We start from the raw sequence: 17,278 nt of genomic DNA on the forward strand, positions 1-17,278 counted from the left end.
CAGATCCTGCCCCTTCTCTGTAGCACAGCCTTTCATTCATGTCTTTGAAAAGTGCTGGTTCTCTTTCCCCTCATTCTCCTTTTCTGGAGGCTAAACGGGTCCAGTTCTTTCCGTTTTCCCTCCGAGCGCTTTTTCTTCCTTCCACCTCCTAGCTTTAGGGGAAAAGAAATACGAAAAAAAGAATTTACAAAACAGGTCCGAGGTCTTCCGCCGAGGCCACCAAGAGTGGCCAGCGTTCAGAAAATTCTCTTTTCTGGACTGCCGTTCTGAGCATCAGCCAAGACGGACGGTGGCCGCGGGAGCCGTCGTCCGATTTGGAGAGTCGTGCCGTTCCGTATCTCAGCTCTTTTGAACGGTCATGATTTCCCCCATCGGACGCCTGCTTAGGCAACCGTTTCCCTTGAAGTTCCGTATTCTGTGGGGTTTGCTGCTGACTTCTGACCCACGGCAGTCTCTGACCAGATCATCCCTAAGTGGAGCAGCCCGAGAGGGAGTTGCATTTTAAAAAGCTCGGTCCTTTTAAAACCATTGTTTGGAGTGACCACCTTTCTGTAGATGGCCCTTCCCGGATCCTGTCTCCCTGCCCTGCCTGGCCCGGTGGTGGATCTGGGCTTTCTTTCTTCCACCGACAGAGACGTGGGCTGGTGGCCCCATCTCGTGGCTCCTTGTCTGAGCAAAACCTTAAAGCCTGTAAGGTTTTTTTAAAAAAAGGTCTCTGGGTCATTTCAGGGACAGGGCGGTGGGGCAGGAGGCCCTGTGAATGTTCTGAATGTTCGCTGGATGATGGCATGGTTCGAATTGGGTTGCTGGCCGATTAGATGCCTCAGCCTTACTGGGACATCTTCAAGCACTGCTTCTCCCCAGGGTGGCCTCGCCTCACATTCGGGCGTGGATTCCCCTCGGAGGGGTGGGTGCCAGATCCGACCCCTGCCCTCCCCGGTTGTTCAAGACCTTGCACCACAACCAGGACGGGCTGGAAGGAAGCAGCGGCGAAGGGGTTGCCTGCCAGAGTAAATCACACGGCACAGGGCAGATCTAGGGGCTGGGGCTGTCGCTGGGCCCAGACTTTGGAACTCCCTGCCACTGGAGGCCAGGCTGGCCCCATCTTTAACTCTCCTTCCACAAGCAGGCAAATAGACTTTTCTCTTCAGGCAAGCTTTCCTTAGGTACAATCGGGAATTGGTTTAGCCCCAAACATGCAGATTTTACGAAGTCCATGGGACTGCCGGAGCTTGAGGACCCCCCCCTCCCGGAAGGTGACACTAAAGCCCACGTTGGGCAGAGCTGAGTAATTCTGGATTTCCCCCTTCTTTCTCTCTTGCAGTGATGCTGCAGGACGATTCCTTACTTAACGTATAAGATACCGGAACTAAAGAATCGTTTCTTATTTTGGTTCCATGCTATCCTCCTTGATTCTATGCTGGAGCGGAGAACGGGGCCTTTGTACCCCTTTCTGGCCACCCCAAGAGCCGCTGCACTCTAGCCGCCTAGAGTGGCCTTTTAGGCCAGATGGGCAGGGTATCAATCAATCAATCAATCAATCAATCAATCAATCAATCAATCAATCAATCAATCAATCAATCAATCAATCAATCAATCAATCAAATAAACAAACAAACAAACAAGCAAATAAATAAATAAATAAATAAATAAATAAATAGTGACTAAAGTGTCAGACCTGGGTTCAACGGTGCAGGACATGCAGACACACACACACACACAGCGGTGGAGAAAGGCCAGAACTGATGATGAGGATTGGGAAAAACCTCCGGACTGGGACTGACAGACTGTCCATGTTTAGCCCGATGGCCCAGGCGCGACCCCTATTTAAGACCAACAATTGTGGCCAATCCCACCCCCCACCCCCACGGCCAGCCGACAGTGGAGGCGCTTGGCTCCAGAGTCGGTGGAGCGCTGAGTCCGCCCCAGGTTTAGTTCCAACCTCCAGTGGGGTGTCCAGGGAATGGAATCCAGGTGCCCCCCCCAGATCGCACAACTTCCTTTTCGACATGGCTCCCTTTTCCCTGCAGGGACTTGCCTGGGCCCCACCATCCAGATCGGGGAGGAGACGGTCATCACGGTGGACGCCAAGGCGGCCGGGAAGGGGAAGGTGACCTGCAAGGTGTCCACCCCTGACGGGGCCGAGCTGGACGTGGACGTGGTGGAGAACCACGACGGCACCTTCGACATCTATTACACCGCTCCGGAGCCCGGCAAATACGTCATCACCATCCGGTTTGGAGGCGAGCAGATCCCCAACAGCCCCTTCCATGTCGTGGTGAGTAGGGGTTGGAGGCCGAGGGGCGGGCAGGAGGCCTGGGCTAGGGCAGCGCCAGCAGTGCCCCCCCCCCCGTGAAACCCACAATCTGGGGTCCTGGCACTTCGTTCATCCGGCCGACCAAAAAGCCACCACCTTTTCTGTGCGAGCTCTCTAAAGCAGCGAAAAGCGAGCGGCTTCTGGACTGCCCCCCCCATGGTGCTTACGACACTCTCTGGGTGAACATTTTAATTAGGCAGGCGACCCTTTGCCCCCCTGCCATCCCTGCCGTAAGCTGGGCCCTCATTTTACCAACCTCAGAAGGATGGAAGAAGGCTGAGTCAACCACAGGCCAGCTGTTAGGATCAAACGCAGGTCCTGAGCAGAGTCTTCACTGCGGTACAGTTGGACCCTCTTATCTACAGGATCAGCACCCACGGATTGACTTATCCATGGTCTGAAAACTGTTAAAAATATGAAAAGGAAAATCCCCAGAAATATATATTTTGAAAGTTGAAGTTACCATTACTGGCCACTAGAGAGAGCCAGAGACCATGCTAGGTTTAGTGTTTGCTATAATCCACTTTTTTCAGCATCTGCTGGGGGGGGGGGCGCATGTAGGACTGACCCTCCGTGGATACAGGGGGTCCTTACTGTACTGCAGTTGAACCACTGCGACCCAAGTTGCATCTCTAGACAACTTAGCTTGCTCTTAGACATGATGCAACAGAAAAGATTGTGTGTTGGGGTTGTTTGGCGTTGTAGTCATAGGGTGTGCATGCTGTTTTCATGTGTAATGGAGAAGCGTTGGCAGGAGTTTAAACAATGACTCTCCAGGGTCCCAGATTTCACCCTGACCGGCTCCTGGCTTTGGGTGGGGACGTAACTGCCTTCCTGCTCAGATTTTCTGCCCGGAGGGATCAGCCCCTGGGTCCCCCTGCTCAGGGTCTTCCTCCAGTGCAAGGCGGGGTGGCCCAGCAAGCACTGGGCGGCTCACAGAGTCCCCCCCCGAGATTCGGCCTCGCTGCCCAACAGCTGCACCGCTTCCTCCTTTTTCGTCGGAGGGCGCCCTTCGTGGCCACAAACGTGGCTCCAAAAGGTTTTCCTCACACCCTTTGGGTTTGCATGACCCAGCCTTTGTTTGGAATTGTCTGGCTTTTTTTTTTTTTTTTTCCTTACAGGGCCCAGTGTCCCAGTGTGGCCGTTGAAAAGAACTGATCCGTCTGGGGCAAAAAAAAAAAAAAAGAGAGAGAGAGAGAGAGAGAGAGAGAAAGAAAGAAAGAAAGAAAGAAAGAAAGAAAGAAAGAAAGAAAGAAAGAAAGAAAGAAAGAAAGAAAGAAAGAAAGAAAGAAAATGTCACAATTTCTCAAATTGTTGATCGATAGTGCCAAAATATAAAGAGCCCTAAACGTAGGCGGAGGAGCCCCCTAGTGGTGGCTTCTGTGCAGGCAGGCTTGTGGGCGGCTCTTTCTCAAAGGAGAAGCTGGAATGGAAAGCCGTATCAGAGGGAGAAGGAGGAAAGAGGGAGCCCTGAGAGTCCAAATCTGGAAGTAGTCGGGGGGAAAACAGCCCAGGCTCTTTGTCTGCCTGTTGTGTGTCTCCACGGGCGCAGTGCGATCCCTTGCTGCTTCGTTCGGTACTCTCTTCCCACCGTGCTGAGGTGTCCCTTCCTTCCCACCCAGGCTTGTGACACAATCCCTCACGTCGAGGAGCCCCGTGACACCGAGCAGCTCCACCCGTCCTTCCCGGCGCACCACGCTGGCGGCGGATACCCCCCGCCCTGGGTACCAGGAGCCCGTCCTTGGCCCCTTAGCCTGTCCTCTGCTCCCGCTGACTTCCTCTTCTCTCTCTTTCTCTCTCTCTAGCTCTCTGGGGAGGGAAAATCCTTTCTTCTGACCCCAAACCTCATGAGACAGAGGGCCCATAGGCTTGTGTGTGTGTGGGGTGTCTGCATTTCCTTGGGGTTTTTTCCCCCTCCATCCAGACCCCTCCATGCTAACCTCTTTTTTTGGGGGGGGGGTGATTTTGAGGCAGAGGGTGGCAAACGTGCTTTTCTGGACTCTGGCTCTCAGAATCTCCCAGCTGGATAATGTGGGAATTGTGGGAGGACAACGGACTGTTCAAAATAATAAAAAAATAAAATAGAGTGTATGTTTTTTGGGGTTTTGTTTTTGTTTTTGCAACCCCTGGGATGTGCAAAAGGCCATTGATGGAGGCCAGGCGTGAGGGCCAGCCTTTGCCCCAGATCTGGGTACGAAACTGGCCGGCTTTTCTCCGGGACCTCAGCCGAGCAGAGCCGAGCACCCTGAGGCTGCTCCGGTTTGGGCCGCGTCTGCCTGCAAGGGGCGCTCCTGGAATCCAGTTCGAAGGGCGCAGCTTCATTCCTGGGATGTCCCAAAGCTTGGGACGCCGAGCGGCACCACTGAGCCATCGCAGGATGCCCATTTCGAGGGTGCCTGTGCGGCAGACGACGAGAACAGGAGCCGGGCGGGCGGCTGCCGTCTCAACCCAAACTCCCAAGCGTCCCTGCCCGTTGGTGTGTTGTTGAGACACACCTTTCCCAAATATTTTGGTGCGGCAGGCAGACGCTGGGCCGACACGGACGTCTCTGTTCCTGCTGGCACCCTCTTCTCCCTGCCACTGGGCACCACATTGAGTCCCCTACCTTGAGGGTGTTTTTATTCTGTCACTATCCCCTTTCTCTTGCCATTCGGTGCCTCCCTTTTAGCCAGCTTCCCCCCCCCTTGCACTCTCTGGAGGATGTTGCTCTGTGATTTTCACCTGCTTTGTCCTTCGATGCTCTTTCAACCCCCCCCGCCTCCTCCTGGCCTATACTTAGCGCTCTCTTCCCCTCTTTCCCCCTCCTTGTCTGTTTCCTCTTCTCCGACTCCGACCCCTTTCCCCCCTTTCCCCCTCTCCCCAGGCTACAGACGAACCCGTCGCCCCTCCGGAGAGCGTGGACTCCATGCTGCGGCCCTTCAACCTGGTCATCCCCTTCACGGTGCAGAAGGGGGAGATCACAGGTACAGCGGGAAGCCCCCCTTCCAGGCGGGTGGGCGGGCGGTGTGTGGACGTGGGCCAGAGAGAAAGAGAGACCGTGGGGTGATATGTGGGAGGTGGGGGTGGGGGTGAGTGGAAGGTGGCCACACAGAGAGCCAGAGTGGCACCATGGGGTTGAATTCAACAAAAGCCTTTGGATCCTTTAGGCAATTGGTTTTACAGCGGGGAAAAGGGGACTAACCGCCCGTGGAAAGTTTGGAAATCCAGTTTGGAAAGGAGAGGTTCTCAGCCTGTGGTGCACAGACCCTGCGGAGGGGTGTCCGGGGTCACATGCATTTCTCCGGGGGGGGGGACTTCTTGTTTTCATTGGATCCTCAAAAAAACATCCCTGCCCCCCAAAAAAGGTTAAGAACTCCTCTTGGAAAGGGCCCAGTGGGTGCTGCTTTTTCCTTTCCCTATGTCCCTCCCTGTCTTCAAGCACACACGCCCTTCTAAATCCCACAGTTTAATTAGCCTCCCCTTTGGGAATGCCCTTCATTCCTCTTACAGAATTAAATCCCTCTCTGGGTGGTTAGCAACATCATTGTGCAAGGAACAACTTGTCCCTCCCCCCCCCCCCGGAGCTGGGCATCCTTTGACCGTCCTTGAAGGGACAGAAGGCTGAGTGAACCTTGAGCTGCTTGGCATGAATGTGCAGGGATTGATCTCAGGTTGTGAGCGGAGTCTCCGTGGCAGTACTGCAGTCGAACCACAGTGCCATGGGACACCGACAGGTCTCTGTGGGTCCAGGCTCCCTGGCACTGTCGGTACAGGGGTCGCCCACTCTGACTTTCCCTGCAGGGCAGCAGCTCTTTCTAGGAAAATGGGTCCCCCCCCCCCATGAGACGGTTGGCAGGGAGCCCGGGAGAAGGAGAAGCTGGGCCCCCTCCATGCGAGGGTGGGAGTCGGCCCTTCCTCTTCCCGCTTACCGTCTTCCGTCTTTTCATTCCCTGCCCAGGGGAGGTCCGGATGCCTTCTGGGAAGACGGCCCGGCCTCACATCACCGACAACAAGGACGGCACCGTGACGGTCAAGTACGCCCCCGTGGAGAAGGGCCTGCACGAGATGGACATCAAATACGACGGCAACCACATACCAGGTGGGCCCACGGAGAGAGAGAGAGAGAGAGAGACGGGCGGAGGGAGGGTTCCCGACAGTTTCCGCTGTCCCTGCAGGGATCCAAACTGGTCTTGAGGCTTTGAAAATGAGCTCAATTTAGAACCCAGGAGGGTCGCGATGCCCCATTCGGTTCTTGAGGGACCCCAAAAGGATCACCCGCTGGGGCTCTGCACCCTGTGGGGGTCCTGCTCTGGAAGGCCAGCTGTGAGCGGGTGGAAGGGAGAGGATCCGGCGACCCCACCCAGCGCATCGGTGCTGGGTTGAACTGGAGGTGGGCCCTACCGGTAGGCAGAGTGGGGGCAGTGGCCTCAGGCGGGAGATTCGGGAGGGGGCGAGGCTGGCCAAGTGGCCGTCCCTGGGCCCTCTGATGCCTGAGGCCGTCAGGGATGGTGAGGACCCTGCCTCATGGCCCAGTGAGGTTGTGGGGGGAAAATGCCGCTCGTCTAATTGGCTTTTTTCCATGCAGTGGTCAGTGGTCAGTGATTGACCACAACTGACTGATTGACTGTTTGTCTGTCTGTCTATCTGTGCTGGCTGGACAGCTCAGTAGTTTAGGTCTCTAGCTGCAAAGCCAGACGTTGGGAGTTCAATTCCCCCGCTCTGCCTAGCAGGAGATCAGCCAGCCTGGGTCGCCTTGGGCAGGCTGCACAGTCCCAGAGCACACACACACCCCGCCACCCCAGAAAAAAGGGAAGAGCAAACCACTTCTGAGTATTCTCTACCTGGGATCAGTATCCGCTGATTCGCCTATCCACAATCTGAAAATATTTTAAAAATTAAAAGAAACATTTATAGATCTATATATTTCTAATTATGAAGTTACCAGAACTGGCCACTAGAGGGAGACAGAGACCATGCTACCACCGTGTTTCCCCGAAAACAAGACAGAGTCTTATATTAATTTTTGCCCCCCAAAAATGCATTAGGGCTTATTTTCAGGGGATGTTTTATTTTTTTCATGTACAGCCATCTACGTTTATTCCAATAGAGTCCTGTCCTCTTCTTCTGGTTGCTGCACAAGGGTGGAAGGCGGAGTTTCACTTAACTGGGGCTTGCTTTTGGGGGTAGGGCTTCTGTGATGAGCATCCTGAAAAATAGGGCTTATTTTCAGGTTAGGTCTTATTTTCGGGAACACAGGTTAGTTGAGATGGGAAGAACAGCGTAGTGAAGCTTCCTCTTTTTTGGCACTAGTCTTTTCGGTCATTAAGTAACGTCCCTTTTCCAAGCTTTGACTATATGAAAGCAGATGGCTGTTCCGGGCGGTGATCCGTTTCTGTTTTCCCTCCCTCTCCATCCAGGGAGCCCGCTCCAGTTCTACGTGGATGCCATCAACGCCCGCCACGTGAGCGCCTATGGGCCAGGGCTCAGCCACGGGATGGTGAACAAGCCGGCAACGTTCACCATTATCACCAAGGATGCCGGCGAAGGTGGGCCTGGAGGGCAGGGAGGAGGCGGCGGGCCCGTAACCGTGCTTGGGTCACGCCTAATCGTGACGTGCCATCTGCACGTTGCTCATGCCATCTTTTCTTCCTCCCAGGGGGCCTCTCCCTGGCCGTGGAGGGTCCGTCGAAGGCCGAGATCTCCTGCAAGGATAATAAGGATGGCACCTGCAGCGTCTCCTACTTGCCGACGGCTCCTGGCGATTACAACATCATCGTGCGCTTTGACGATAAGCACATCTCGGGAAGCCCCTTCACGGCCAAGATCACAGGTGAGGGCTTCGAGGGCCCCAGGTAACGCCTCCCTCCAACTTCCGTCCTTCCTGCTTCCTTGTAGCTTTCCCCCCCCTCCACCCCACCCCATCCTCCATCACTTCTCGTTCTGCTCCTGGACTGGAACCCGAGTTTGGAGACAATGTTTTAGAGTGAAGACCGGTAAAGTCAGAACCCGTGTTTTCGCACTTAAAAGGAGGCACCCACCTCCGTCGGAGAGCGGGGTTTTGAGAATCACGTTTAACTGCCAAAGAAAACCACCCTTTCCAACGGATTCTTCAGAGGCTTCGTTTGGCTTCGTCCTCCTGTTTAATGCAAATGGCGTGATGTTAATGTTAACACGTGAAATTAACACGCTCTTTCCGAGCACCAGCTGAGACGCAGACATTGCGCACCAGCCTGGCTCTCTGACGGCTTGCTCTCCACCTTCTCAGGTGACGATTCCATGCGCACCTCCCAGCTGAACGTGGGCACCTCCACGGACGTGTCTCTGAAGATCACAGAGAGTGACCTGAGCCTGCTGACGGCCAGCATCCGGGCGCCGTCGGGCAACGAGGAGCCCTGCTTACTCAAGCGCCTGCCGAATCGGCACATTGGTGAGCAAGCCTGTGTTGCACCAGGGGGGTTGGGAATCCGCAGAAAAGGTAGAAGTCTTGGCTGGTTTATACCGAATATTTGCGTGATCTCGTAGTCCGCGTTCACACCAGCCTGTTTTGGGTACCCCTTCTCATGATCTTTCTAAAAACACCGGGGTGTGTATGTCCTTACTCAGGGTCAGATGTAAAGAGGGTGGAAAGGGAAATATATGATCCTCATCTGGGATGTGTCTCACAAAAATATCATTAATATTCATTGTGTAAAAGCCCTTTTCATCCTTATCCCCCACTGGAGCTGCACCTTCAAGAGCCGTTTTTCATTTCCTCGTGAGAGCAAAGCATGCAGATTCCGTGTTTGTCTCATGATTTGATTTAAAGTGCGGTTGAGTTCCTTGGACAACCACAAAGTGCACTAATAGTTGTTGAACCGCTCACAGGTGGAGCAACCACTCTTATTGAAATCCTCCCATGCCATCATTTGGCCCTTGAACGGGGTGGGGGAGAGATTTCTGGTCTTGGACGAGATGACCAAAGCAAGTCCCTCTGACCATGTGGCTCCACCCTCACCCCTTCCTTTTCGCCCCCCCGCAGGGATCTCGTTCACTCCCAAGGAAGTAGGCGAGCACGTGGTGAGCGTCAAGAAGAGCGGGAAGCACGTGACCAACAGCCCCTTCAAGATCATGGTGGGCCAGTCGGAGATCGGCGACGCCAGCAAAGTCAAAGTGTCCGGCAAGGGGCTTGTGGAAGGGCGCACATTCGAGGTGTCCGAATTCATCGTCGACACGCGCACCGCAGGTGAGGGAAAGCCGGATGGCGGCTGATTGTGTCAGGAGGCGAAGTGGTGGAGACCAAAAAGGGCACATTCCTCCCTATGGAGGGCAGGGAACCCACATCCCGTATTGCCTGCAAGGCCAGGAAAACTCAAGACCACAGGGATGTGTGTGTTTCACTTTGTGCTGATACACAGAAGGACCCCCCCCCCCGTATCTGCAGGGGATCGGTTCAAACCCCCCCCCCCCCGCCCCTGTGGAGGCTGGAAAACACGGATTATAGCAAACACCCTGCATAGCATGGTCTCTGGCTCCCTCTGGTGGCCAGTTCTGCTCATTCCCCCTTTGGAAATATCTATTTCTAGGATTTTTTTTTCTTTTAGTTTTTAAAAATATTTTCAGATCGTGGATAAGGGAATCCGCATATAATGATGCCACAGATATGGGAGCCCTACCATCTCTAGAAATTAGAGGCATGCCAATTTGTGCCTCTGGACTGGCCACTCCCAGGACCTCCCACGTTGCTGGGGTTTTTTTGGGGGAAGGGGGAGTTATGTGGAGTTGTTGTTCAAGAAACCACAACTCCCCGCTTCTCGACTAAAAAATCAGCATATGTTTTTCCCTGCTCCTTGGGACCCATTTCCCAAAAATATGCTGCTGAGGCTCAACGGTTTGAAATATTTAGAAAATGGAACAATAGAGGGGAAGCAAGAGAGAGAAGAGAGAGAAGAGAGAGAGATGCTTTTTGTTTGCTGCTCTGATGCCCTTTGGGTTCTCCTCTGCCAGGCTACGGCGGTCTGGGCCTCTCCATCGAAGGCCCCAGCAAAGTGGACATCAACTGTGAGGACATGGAGGACGGAACCTGTAAAGTCACGTACTGCCCCACCGAGCCCGGAAACTATATCATCAACATCAAGTTTGCTGACAAGCATGTTCCAGGTGGGGGTCTCTCTCTCTCTCTTTTTCTCTCTCTTTCTCTCTCCCTCCTTTTCTCCCGCCCAGAACAGCCAGTTCTCTCTCTCCCAATCCACCAGCAAGCCTCGTCTGTTCTTCCCACGGTCTGGATTCCCTGCTTCCTTTTCTCCAGCCAAGGGATGAATCCGGTGTTCAAGGAAGAGGCCTTTGACGCCTGCCTTTTTTCGAGCGAGGGGGGGGGAATGCAGTCTGCCCATCCTTGGTAGCAAAAAGATTTTGGTTTGCAACCGACAAAAGCCCTCTAAAATTCCTCTTTGGAGACGACCCAGTGGGACCCGTCGTCTTGGAAAGAGGAGAACTTGGAAACGTGAACGCCCCTGGACCGCAAGAGCATCACGCCGGGAAGCCGAGGAGCTGAAATGTTTTAAAAGTGACACTTCTTAGATTTAGGGTGCAGTCGCTCAGCGAGTGAGGACTCTGGCTGTGGACCCAGAGGTTGGGACTTCGGTTTCCCTTCTGTGCCTCCTGGGGGGGGGGAAGCCAGCCTGGGGGGCTTTGGGTCAAAGGAGGACTGTCCTGGGATGGCCCCAGAGGAGAAAGGAAGGGGAAACCATTTCCGAGTCTTCTCGACCTGGAAAACCCAGCAAAGGTTCACCATGAGTCACCATGGACTTGACGGCATGTCATCATCATCGTTCTAGGTTGCAGCCATTGCAAGGCACATGGAGGGAGCCGTCCAGACCTTTGGGGAGAGGGTGGCAGAAAAACAGAAGAGAGGGAAGGGAGAAAGTGCCAGTCTGGCTTTGCGGGGCACCTTGCCTGCCATGGGCTTGTGGCCCTTGAGGAAAAAGAGGTTCCCCACCCCTCTGTCCTGATGGGGTGTGGAAAGCAACCCTTAGCAAAGCGTGGTCCTCAGCAATGTGGGCTTGAATTCTCCCCCCCCCTTTAGGAAGTCCTTTCACGGTGAAGGTGACGGGCGAGGGGCGGATGAAGGAGAGCATCACCCGCCGGCGCCAGGCCCCGTCTATCGCGACCATCGGCAGCACCTGCGATCTCAACCTCAAGATCCCAGGTAAGGGCCCGCGGCCGTGTTTGGGGCCTCTTCGGGCTCCCTTTCCACGCCCTCCTCTTTTCTCGTTTCTCTCCTTCCTTTCCTTTTCACGTCGTTTGTCTTGGGCGAAGTCCAGACTTAGAGTGGAAAACAAGGCTTTTTTTTTTTTGCTCAAATCCAAGATCTGATGGCGTTTCAGATCAGGAGGGCCAACGTTTCGAAACAGGTTTAAAACCCGACACAAAGGGAGCTTTCTTAGAACGTAAAATCGCGTTGGCCCATGTCTAGGGTGGGTAACGCTGCTCAAGGTAGACCTCGGTACCCAATGGGCCCCAAATAGATGTTCCCTCCAGATTTAGAATACCATTGGAAGTTTGAACCATCAGTAAACGCTGTTCAGCTTGTCAAGTGGCCGCACAACGCAGAGCATCACGTTCCGTGTCACGACTAGGCATAGCTGCGGGGTTCAAAGGGAAGAGGAAGGAGGTTTAGGGAGGGGGAGATGACCAGGGACCGCGAAGAATATGAAGGGCGGTGGGAGATTTGGGAAGACAGAAAAGTGCCAAGTCTGAAGACCAGAGAACTCCCTAGACTCTCAACCCACCTGCCACAATGAGGGCTGGCAACTTGCTGTTTTAAAACTGGCAAGGCTGCAGAGCCCCTTAGCAAGGGCTGTCTGTAGTTACTGGTATGGATTTGTCACTCTGGAGAAGGAAATGTCCCTTCCCTCCCCCCGGGAACAGGTTGCCTCAGAGGGACCCCACCCCACCCCTTGGACTTCCTCATGGCCCCTTTTCTAACCTGCCTTTCCTCCTCCTCCTCTTCCTCCTCCTCTTCTTCCTCCCCCCTCTTCCTCCTGCTCTTCTTCCTCCTCCTCCTCCTCGTCTTCTTCTGCCTCTCGGCCGCCATTTGCCGCTGGCGCAGGGAACTGGTTCCAGATGGTCTCTGCCCAGGAGAGGCTGACGCGCACCTTTACGCGCAGCAGCCACACCTACACGCGCACCGAGCGGACCGAGATCAGCAAGACACGCGGCGGCGAGACCAAGCGAGAGGTGCGGGTGGAGGAGTCCACGCAAGTGGGCGGCGACCCCTTCGCCAACGTCTTCGGCGACTTCTTGGGCCGCGAGAGCCTGGGCTCCTTCGGAAGCATCACTCGGACCCAGGAGGGTGCGTCGGCCTTGGCGGGTGTGCCGTGGGTGTGCCTTGGCATCGGGAGGGAGGGAGCACGGGGAGCGCACAGTGTGGGGAGCATGGAATTCGCATGGGAGGACAGAGCGTGGCCGGGGGGCGTTTGCATGGCGAGGGGCCTTTGTGTGAGGTGCCGGTCCCCCTCTCTTCAGCGCTGGCGGGGCCACCTCTGTTTTGGACACCACGCTTCGAGAAAGAGGCCGACAAACTGGACCAAGTTCACAGGAGGGCAGAAACTTAGACAACGCCCTGGGAGATCTGCTTGGATGAGGACTGAGCAGGGGGTTGGACTGGATGGCCTCGGAGGTCCCTTCCAACGTCACTATTCTGTGATGATCAGGGGACTGGAAACCAAGCTTTAGGAGGAAAGGCTGAAAGCCTGTTTAGCCTTGAGAAAAGAAGGCAGAGGGGTGATAAGATTGCACTTTTCAAATCCTTGAAAGGTATTCTTACAAGGGAGGGGCAGGATCCTTTCTCGATCCTTCCAGAGTGCAGGAGATGCAGCAACGGGCTCCAGTGACAGGAAGCCAGATTTCAGTTGAATATCAGGAAAAACGCCCTAACGGTTAGAGCAGTACGACAACAGAACCCATGACCTCAAGTGGGAGGTGGTGAATCCTCCAGCGCCAGAAGCATTGAAGAGAAAATGGGTCCACCGTCTTTGTCAGATCTGCTTTGATCTCAACTCCGGTCTTGAGCAGGGGGTTGGACTCTGTGACCTCAGAGGCCCCCTTCCCACGCCATGATGCTAGGATTCTAGGTCTGGGTTTCTCTGACATAGGAACCTCTGATCCCTAAGGGCTAAATCTGCCCTTTGCAGGATAAGGAAGGGGTAGATTCCTGACATACTCTGGTCACTCCAAGCCCTTTCAAAGGCTGAGATGTCCAGAGGCCAAGTGATGTAATTCAGAAAGGAATAGGTTTATGAACAACATTTTTTGTCCCGGTTTCTGTTTAAAGAGGTCCCTCACACTTTGCTGGCAGAGGAACAGCTTAAGGGATTCATTAGAAGCCAATTTACTCAACCTCTGGTTTCCTGATTAACTCAGAGTCAAGCTCTCTTGAAGGCCTGCCTGGTGGACACTCAGGTTTAGCAAAGGTCACCTTGATCACCAAGTTAAGTAACTGGATGTGCTGAGTTTTCCTTTCCTCTGGCAACCTCCACTCTTAGGGAGCTTTGTTTGATTGCCGTTAAGATAAGAGGGAGATGCTGCAATGGCAGCAGAGCTGAGCAGTTCAAAGCAGGAAGAAGAGGAATCTAGACCTCAGCTGTTTGTGGGAAAGAGGGTACAGGGAGAAATGGGGAGATCATTCCTCTTACCCCACGGAACACGTATCTCTGCATGGATTTGCAGCTCCTTAGATCTTCTGCACAATAATTTCACTATGGCCTGTTTTGGAAAAAAAAAGTATGTTATAGAGATGTTTGTGTTTGTGCATCTAAATACTCTGAATGGCTATTCAATTGCATGGAATTCTCCATTTAAATATCCCAGCCTTCACCCTTTAGTTTTCTGTATAACTGGGACGTAGAAGAATGCAACCCCTTCCTTAAGACAGCTCAAAAGTCAAACAGTGTATGCAAGCTTTCATGGGTGAAAAAAAAATCTCTTCCTCAGGCATGAACTGTTGATTTGTGAGCAGTGCAGGAAAATGAAAAACGAATGCCCCAATAATTCATGGCAAAAGTTTGCTAGGCAACTTTTGGTATAATTTGTGGGCATTTCCAGAAAGAGTGATCCATAGGGAGTAAGGGATGAAGGGATGGAAGAGGTTTGAGGCAGGGAGGTGCCAAGCTGTGTTTTCACACTACAGCTCCCAGACCCGAATCTAGTTTGAAACCAAAAGACGTTGGACGGAGCTGCACGATCGTGTCCGTCTCCCGTATTGCAAATGGCACCAAGACTCCTCGGTGACATTAAAACCTCCATCCAATGCTGCTGATTTGCCTGGAAACGTGTCTCTACGGTCATGAGGACTAGAAGCATGCTTTTTGTCTGTTTGATGGAACATGACATGAGTGTCTCACGCCACTTGGCGAAAGCACCGGGTTGCATTCATTCACTAGTGAAGGGTATGGTAGGATTCAGGCAAGAATTGGAGGCCCTTCTTCGCTCCCTTGACCTCGGCTTTCCCTCCCCCGGTTCAGGTGAGGCTGGCTTACAGGCCATGACGGCCCAGGTGACCAGCCCGTCGGGGAAGATGTCCGAGGCGGAGATCATCGAGGGAGAAGACAGCGCCTACTCCGTCCGCTTCGTGCCACAGGAGATGGGCCCCCACACGGTCAACGTCAAATATCGCGGCCAGCATGTGCCCGGCAGCCCCTTCCAGTTTACCGTGGGGCCACTGGGGGAAGGAGGCGCCCACAAGGTGCGGGCTGGAGGCCCTGGCCTGGACAGAGGCGTCGCCGGAGTGCCAGGTGAGAGCCGGGCTTGGAGTCACACCTTGAAACAGGTAGCCAGCCAAGGCACCCCCCTCATCACAAGCCTTCTTCCGAAGAGGGGCTAGAAAAATAGGGAAGCGGGTTAAGAGACACACAGAGCTGAGTTGTGTACGAGTATTGCTGCGAAACTTGTGTTTTCCGAAAGGTGCTCCTCTGGTCCCTTTCCCCCAAAGCAGGGGGCTGCAGAACGGGGGGCCAGGAGCCCCCCTGAGACTGATGCGATCCTTACCCCAGCCCTGCGCAGACCAGGAAGGGGCTGGACCCGTTTGGGGAGCGTTTGGGCAGGCCAGGGACGAACAGCCTCTTTCCCCCTTCTTTTACAGCTGAGTTCAGCATATGGACCCGGGAAGCTGGAGCTGGCGGTCTCTCCATCGCGGTCGAGGGACCCAGCAAGGCGGAGATCGCCTTTGAGGACAGGAAGGACGGATCCTGCGGCGTCTCCTACATTGTCCAGGAACCAGGTAAGAGGACTCCTGCTTGACTTAGGGTTGCATCCTTGAGAAAAAGGCCCAAGGGCTGCTTGGTGGATTCTGTTTTCGTTCTTTGGAAAAGAGGCCATTCCCCACCTTTCCATTTCTAGAAGGCAGATCCTGCAGTGATCAAGGGGGGGGGGGGGAGGAAGAAAGTGTACGATAATTTAAAAAGAGATCATTTAAAAATAGAACAGTACCCAGGCGAACCCTCATGGGATATGGTTTCCGTATCTGTTCGGAGCATAAAGCAAAGTTATTTTGGTCTTCTGTTGCTGCAAATGGCTTTATTGTATTTTGGCATTTCATCGCAAGGGCTGTTTTGTTTTGTTTTATTTGTTTTATTTTAAAATAATTTTCTAACATACAGAAAACCATAGGAACACAAGAAAAGAGAGAGAAAAAGAAAGAGAAGGGAAAAAAAGACAAAAGAAAAAAACCAGACCACGTATACAAGAAAAAAAAGAGGAAAACTAACTAACCCCTCCATTTAAACTAAACCCTCCCCCCTTTGGAGTCAGAGACTCCAGCCTTGTTAACCCCTCTACTCTCCCTAGATTGATTTCCAGTATATACTAAATGGATATAATAAACAGCAAGGGCTGTTTTTAGGTGCTTTGGGGGAAAAACAACCCGGGAAAGAGATTTCTAAAGCTAGCATGCATGGGTAGTCAAGGGAAACTATTTTTTTAAAAAAAAATTAAAATATTCTAAATAAATTAATAAGCCATAGATTCTGTACCCCAACTTAAGGGCGAAGGCCCAGGGATTGCACCCAGAAATATGCTGGCCCCAATCCTCTGACGCTTTCATGCTGGCGTAAAGCAGTCGGCATCCATCTAGCAGTGAATGGCTGCAAGTTAAGGCACCAGCGTACGCCAACATCTGCATACCCCTGTGTTGGATTCCTCACTCGTGGCCATTTGTCGTTCAGGTTTGCATAGACTGTGCTATCAAGGGTGGATACAATTGCCAGGATCGGGGCCTCTGGAGTGGAGGGAGGCCCTTCAACCTTTTTTGGATGGGGGCGTTGGGGAATGTGATCAGTCTCGTGCACCCCCACCATCAGACTCGCTGGGAGATTCTGAGCATGCTCTCCAAGGGCAGCCCCATGGAAAAGGCATTGCGGTCATCAAGCCGGGAAGTGACAAAAAGCCCGGGTGGTGTTTGGGGCTCTGCCGAGGAGGTCACGTCTTGCTGTGTCAAGGGTTTCCGTCTGCGTCTTCCTTCCTGTGGAGTCTGACCGGAGTCCCTCTTCCCTTTCCCAGGTGACTACGAAGTGTCCATCAAGTTCAATGACGAGCACATCCCCGACAGCCCCTTCGTGGTCCCTGTGGCCTCCCATTCGGACGATGCTCGCCGCCTGACCGTCACCAGCCTTCAGGTACCCCCCCTGCTCAGTCAAGCGACCCCTGCGGGGGGGGAGGGGAAGGGAGGGAATGTCACACACCAAGGGCAGTTAAAGGGGGGGCACCCTACGGCTCCTGGCCAAGGTGGATACCTCCAACCTCCAATATCCGAGGGGCGCGGGGCAGTCCTTCCTCTCTTGCCCAAGCCGGGGGGGGGGGGGAATCCGGCTGGGAACGGCTTGGCCAGGGTACCACCACCCCCTGGGCTGTTTTCTGAGTCCTGAGGGGTTGCAGAAGACTCTGGGGAATGGAGGAAAGGCAGGTTTTGCAATGGCTTTGGGGTAGACGTATTCTCAATATGTGAATCAA

General features: G+C 53.8%; 1 protein-coding gene across 5 annotated transcripts in view; it reads left to right on the plus strand.

Moving 5' to 3' along the window:
- The window catches only part of FLNC (filamin C), an 81,725-nt gene that overhangs the window by 58,106 nt on the left and 6,341 nt on the right, over window positions 1–17,278 (plus strand). For 2 of the 5 annotated variants that reach the window (XM_073002414.2, XM_073002413.2), the window contains 14 exons: window positions 2,031–2,278; window positions 3,940–4,041; window positions 5,181–5,280; window positions 6,255–6,395; window positions 7,714–7,842; window positions 7,953–8,126; window positions 8,562–8,723; window positions 9,315–9,518; window positions 10,280–10,432; window positions 11,358–11,480; window positions 12,384–12,626; window positions 14,797–15,066; window positions 15,414–15,551; window positions 16,829–16,944. In XM_073002414.2, coding sequence (XP_072858515.1) covers window positions 2,031–2,278; window positions 3,940–4,041; window positions 5,181–5,280; window positions 6,255–6,395; window positions 7,714–7,842; window positions 7,953–8,126; window positions 8,562–8,723; window positions 9,315–9,518; window positions 10,280–10,432; window positions 11,358–11,480; window positions 12,384–12,626; window positions 14,797–15,066; window positions 15,414–15,551; window positions 16,829–16,944 — 2,303 coding nt within the window. The remainder of the gene's footprint in view (window positions 1–2,030; window positions 2,279–3,939; window positions 4,042–5,180; window positions 5,281–6,254; window positions 6,396–7,713; window positions 7,843–7,952; window positions 8,127–8,561; window positions 8,724–9,314; window positions 9,519–10,279; window positions 10,433–11,357; window positions 11,481–12,383; window positions 12,627–14,796; window positions 15,067–15,413; window positions 15,552–16,828; window positions 16,945–17,278) is intronic. The other 3 variants (XM_073002416.2, XM_073002415.2, XM_073002417.2) reach the window with 3 other exon arrangements.

Source organism: Pogona vitticeps, chromosome 5, assembly GCF_051106095.1.
Source record: "Pogona vitticeps strain Pit_001003342236 chromosome 5, PviZW2.1, whole genome shotgun sequence".
Taxonomy (NCBI): Eukaryota; Metazoa; Chordata; class Lepidosauria; order Squamata; family Agamidae; genus Pogona; species Pogona vitticeps.